General features: G+C 35.1%; 1 protein-coding gene across 1 annotated transcript; it reads right to left on the bottom strand.

The window, feature by feature from the left end:
- Positions 1-251: 251 nt before the first annotated feature.
- LOC131065603 (mitotic spindle checkpoint protein MAD2) lies at positions 252-3042 on the bottom strand. The gene is made up of 7 exons (XM_058000163.2): positions 2894-3042; positions 2723-2738; positions 2483-2613; positions 1681-1801; positions 1404-1507; positions 1013-1134; positions 252-813 (listed from the first exon to the last, which is right to left on the bottom strand). The coding sequence occupies exons 1-7, from the start codon at positions 2964-2966 to the stop codon at positions 757-759; spliced, it is 624 nt and encodes a 207-aa protein (XP_057856146.2). The 5' UTR covers positions 2967-3042; the 3' UTR covers positions 252-756.
- Positions 3043-4397: the final 1355 nt, after the last annotated feature.

Raw genomic sequence — 4397 nt, 5'->3', positions numbered from 1 at the left:
TTAAATGAATACCATGTACCTAAGTAATTTCAGAACTAAAAAAAATTAAGATTCTCTGCATGTGGCCGAATTTTTATTTTTCGTGAGAATGAATATGAAGGCTTTGTCACTTCTCAATAATATGTTTAAAGAATCTGTCATTCAGCAGTTTAATTACTGCTATTTGATATAACTTTTCAATGGAACAGAATTTTTAACTTTCCATGATGTTAAAAGTTAACCATGTTTCTGAAAAATTGAAATGCAAAAAAGAAACAAACTGAAAAGATATATCATATTAATTTAACAATCATGAAAATTACCAGAATTTGCACTTTACAATTTCTTTACAATCTACAACAAAATCAGATATTCCAAGTAGATACAATGAACTTCTTGAACACAATACAGATAAATTTCTGTACGTCATATATCAAGCAATCGACACTATTGGGTCATAACATCCCTGGAATTCCGTGATTATCAAAAAACAGAAATCCTGCCATTGCATCTCACAAAATAGGGCATGCCCCTCTTTGAGAACATATGGTATGTTAATTTGAATCATTAGGAAATAGTCAAAAACTGGCATATTACAAGCCAGTTAGTATTCTCTGATCAAAATCAGTCTGCACACATATATATGTTGAGGTTCTTAATACATGGCATTTGCATGTGTCTACAACTCCTACCATGGGCACTTTATTCTATTGTCACTTCCATCAAACTATAGAGCTGAGAGAGCTCCAGGAAACAATCATCAAGTAGTGTACGTATCTATTGCTCACCCATGTCATCTGTTCTGTATGAAACCAAAGTATCCACTCGATGTATCTGCAGAAAGAAATAATGAAATCACTTAATTAAATCAAGCAACTAGTACAAAATGGAATTGTATATCATGCACCTCCCAAAACTCTAAGCAATGGAGTAAAGCCCTCCCATGCATTCTTCTTTGACACTATATGGGGATGCTACAAAATCTCAGGTTATAGAAAGAGAACTTGAGAATTGAGAAGACAAATGCACTTACACTAGTGTCAAAAGCATGCAATTTCACTACTTGAGCATTCTTTATCAGTCTAGCATCAGTCTCCAGCCAAGATACTGGAACTGATAAATCCCTATCTGTGTAGGCAAGTACATCAAATATGCCTGCAGCAAAGAAAGTAGCATTAATAATTATCTAATATATTTTCAAATGAGAGCAGCTCCTAGCAGATATTGTCAGGAGTACCATCCAGATATGATTTGATATAATTTAATTCAAATATTGCCCTTGTTTTTTCTTGAAAAGGGCGAAGCACATGCTATAGAATGTTTTCTTCTTTCTTCAGGGTCAATCTGCTGTGAATATAATTGTCATTCAAAGCCTAATAACCGCTCAAAATATCAAAGAAAAAATTGATGAGACGTGTACTTACATGGCTCATCAAGGCATGGGAGGTAGGTGATGCTAGATGTAATTTGGCGCATGATTGCCTGAATCTCTCTCATTATTTCTTTGTCACTCTTCTCTCTGGAGACACTGCAAACAGATAAAAAATTCTTATTTCTTTTCTGTCATTATAGAATTTGGAGAACAAAAGGAATGCATAGTCAAGAAAAACAAGTGCTTCTATGAAGATTGCACAATGACCAGAAGAGCACAAAGACAGAATATGTAAAGAGCACAATGACAGAATATGCATGGTATCACACCCTTTCTGGACGACTTCCTTATCTGTCTCAATATTGAAATTCCATCTTTCAAGCACCTCTGATGAGGCTTTGCTCATTATCACCAGAACAATTCTCTGCAGCTTTCCACACCCCAGCCACTCTGATCAAAACATTTCTAAGAATAAGAAACCAAAACTCATGAAGATTTCCCACAACCAGCAGCAAAATGTTCAAGAAAAGTGAAAATCAACAAATCATGAGAAACCTACAAATTTGAGTAGAGACATATCAGACGACACCCACATGCATTCCAAGAAGAGAAAACAGTAAAGAAAATAAATTTTTAGTCCCTCATATTTAAGGATCAACAAGAAAAGAATAAACCGTAAAACCAAGAATTCTCCATAAAATCCCTACATCATTTTGAATTCGAAGCCCTTAAACCCAAAATATAATAATAGTGAAACCCTGAAGGCAATCCAAGCACAGAGTGAACCTTACCACATCAAATTTATCATCCAAACCCCATTTCAAGAATCATCATGCATAACACGGAATATAGAAAGCTTATTACCCAAATAGAGAAACCCCAACCTTAATCCCTGATCCCCAAAATTCTCCAGAAAACCTCAAATTCAAATTAAAAAGTGAGAAATTCTCAACAAATCACTTAAATTTTTTCGAAGAATAACAACACATCTCAAACCCAAACTAGTTTTTTGAATATCAATGAAAAGAAATCTAAACCCAAGCATTCCCAAACAAGACCACCACCAAATTTCCAAAAGAACAGAGAAAGATCAAGGAATAATCCTAAACCCTTAGCCCCAATGTTGCCCACCTGCTAGTTGAGAAGTTATGGAGGAAATGTAAGCCTTGACTGCTTCATCCTGAATCAGCAGCAATGGAATGCCATATTTCCTGACCTTGCTGAATTGCTCTTCAGGATAAATGCCTCGATTGTACAGAATACTGTAAAACCCAGAAAAGTGGAAAATTGTAAACGGGTTTCTATAAAAGCCCTTCCAAAAATGTTCCAAAAGGTAAAAGACAAACCAGAAGTGCAAGAAGGAATGGATACCTGTTGGCTGCATAAGCTGTCCATTCAGTCAACACAAATCAATACAGCAGCAAGATTGAGTGGCATTAGTCCACGAAATTAATTACCATACAAATCTATTTAAAAAAACAGTAAGTTGGATTTGTGAAAGCTACAATGGAGTAATTTAGAGCCCTGTTTGAAGTAAGTTACCAAAGAACTCGCTGACAATGGCTGCAGAGCCCTTAAGAGTGATAATGTCCCTGGCGGTGCGTGCACAACTCATCTCGTGACTAAATAAATTGCGTACGTGCGCTGTTTCTAGTTTAAGATATGTTAAAAATCTAACGAAGCAAGAGCAGGTCAGACAAGGGCTTTAAATAAACAGTAAGAACCTTTAACGGCTATTTCCAACGCTCCTCTCAACTTAAATTATGTACCTTTTAAATTTATTATTAAATATTAATCCAGATAAATATATATACATAGTTATACAGTTATATATACATATACATGTATTTATTTTCATTCATATGTATATATACATGTGCTACATATATACATATATATGCTCTCGGAGTCAAAGTGTGCACTCAACAAATGCCAAATGGAATCCTAATGTAACGAAACTTGCAAACAAAAAACAATGTAAGAAATGAAACCAAAATAGAAGCCTTCAGTTAGAGATCGGTCTTTTCCTCAAGATGCATGCACAGCACACGTGTCACCACCGCCACCAAACAACAAATCAACTCACTCAAATTAAATTATGGTGCAACCAAATACATTTGTATAGACCTAAATATGTCCACATAAATACATATATGTGTGATTGTATACTTTTATATACATATACATGTATTTATATATATACATATGTCTCAATACAATTATATATGTATTTATATACATACGTATATTTATGTACATATGTATGTATGTATGCATATGTATTTACATGTGCGTATATATACAAAGTATTTATCTATAAAGAAATATCTAAGTATAGATATATATATTATATGCCTATGTATGTGCCTTGATTTTCTTCTAATTCCATTAATATACAACACTGTAACTGTACCCTTCCTGTCATACATGCTTGCATCCCTTCCCTCTTCAATTATTATACTTCTAATACACGTTTGTTCTCTTACAACTACTAGATATCCTTTCAACGTTCCACACAACAAGGTGATGTGGTTAAAGCCAAGAGGAAAGAAACAAATAGAATTTACTATCCAAAGAATAGAGTGGATATCTCCAACAAACGGCAAATGAAATGGTGCACACAACAAGCACCCGATATTGGTTTCCAAACATTGTTGGAAATGCAAACCAATCAACCTCAGCCAAACAATGTTCCCCAAACACCTCGCACTGCTCCTGAACTCTTCCTCCACACTCCTGCATTTCAACACACATTGTCTAACTTCTGAAAAAAGATTGACAAGTTGGGACTCCCACAAACGTGTTCTGTTTGTAAAGAAAGCTATGTGGGCATGATTACTAAACGTGCAGAGCATGTTGTTCTTTGCATGAGGTGTTCTACTGAGAGAGGCATTCACCGTTTCTCTTCATCAAACGATATGGACCCAGGTGAGCAACCTTTTATTTTAAAGCATCTTTCCCAAGTACAAGAAATGCTCATAGCAAGGGTTGCTCTTGTTTTCCAAGTTACTCATGCAAGGGGAGGCCAATATAAATATACAGGGCA

The sequence above is a fragment of the Cryptomeria japonica genome, chromosome 7 (genome assembly GCF_030272615.1).
Source record: "Cryptomeria japonica chromosome 7, Sugi_1.0, whole genome shotgun sequence".
NCBI lineage: Eukaryota > Viridiplantae > Streptophyta > Pinopsida > Cupressales > Cupressaceae > Cryptomeria > Cryptomeria japonica.
Note: the sequence above shows the minus strand (reverse complement) of the source record. Positions and strands in the feature narration are given on the sequence as shown.

Coding starts and splice junctions, on each gene's coding strand:
- LOC131065603 (XM_058000163.2), bottom strand. CDS start 2,966: ATGAGTTGTGCACGCACCGCCAGGGACATTATCACTCTTAAGGGCTCT. Junction 1,508..1,680: donor AAGGAAGTCGTCCAGAAAGG/GTGTGATACCAT, acceptor ATCTGTTTGCAG/TGTCTCCAGAGAGAAGAGTG. Junction 814..1,012: donor TGCATGCTTTTGACACTAGT/GTAAGTGCATTT, acceptor TTCTTTCTGCAG/ATACATCGAGTGGATACTTT.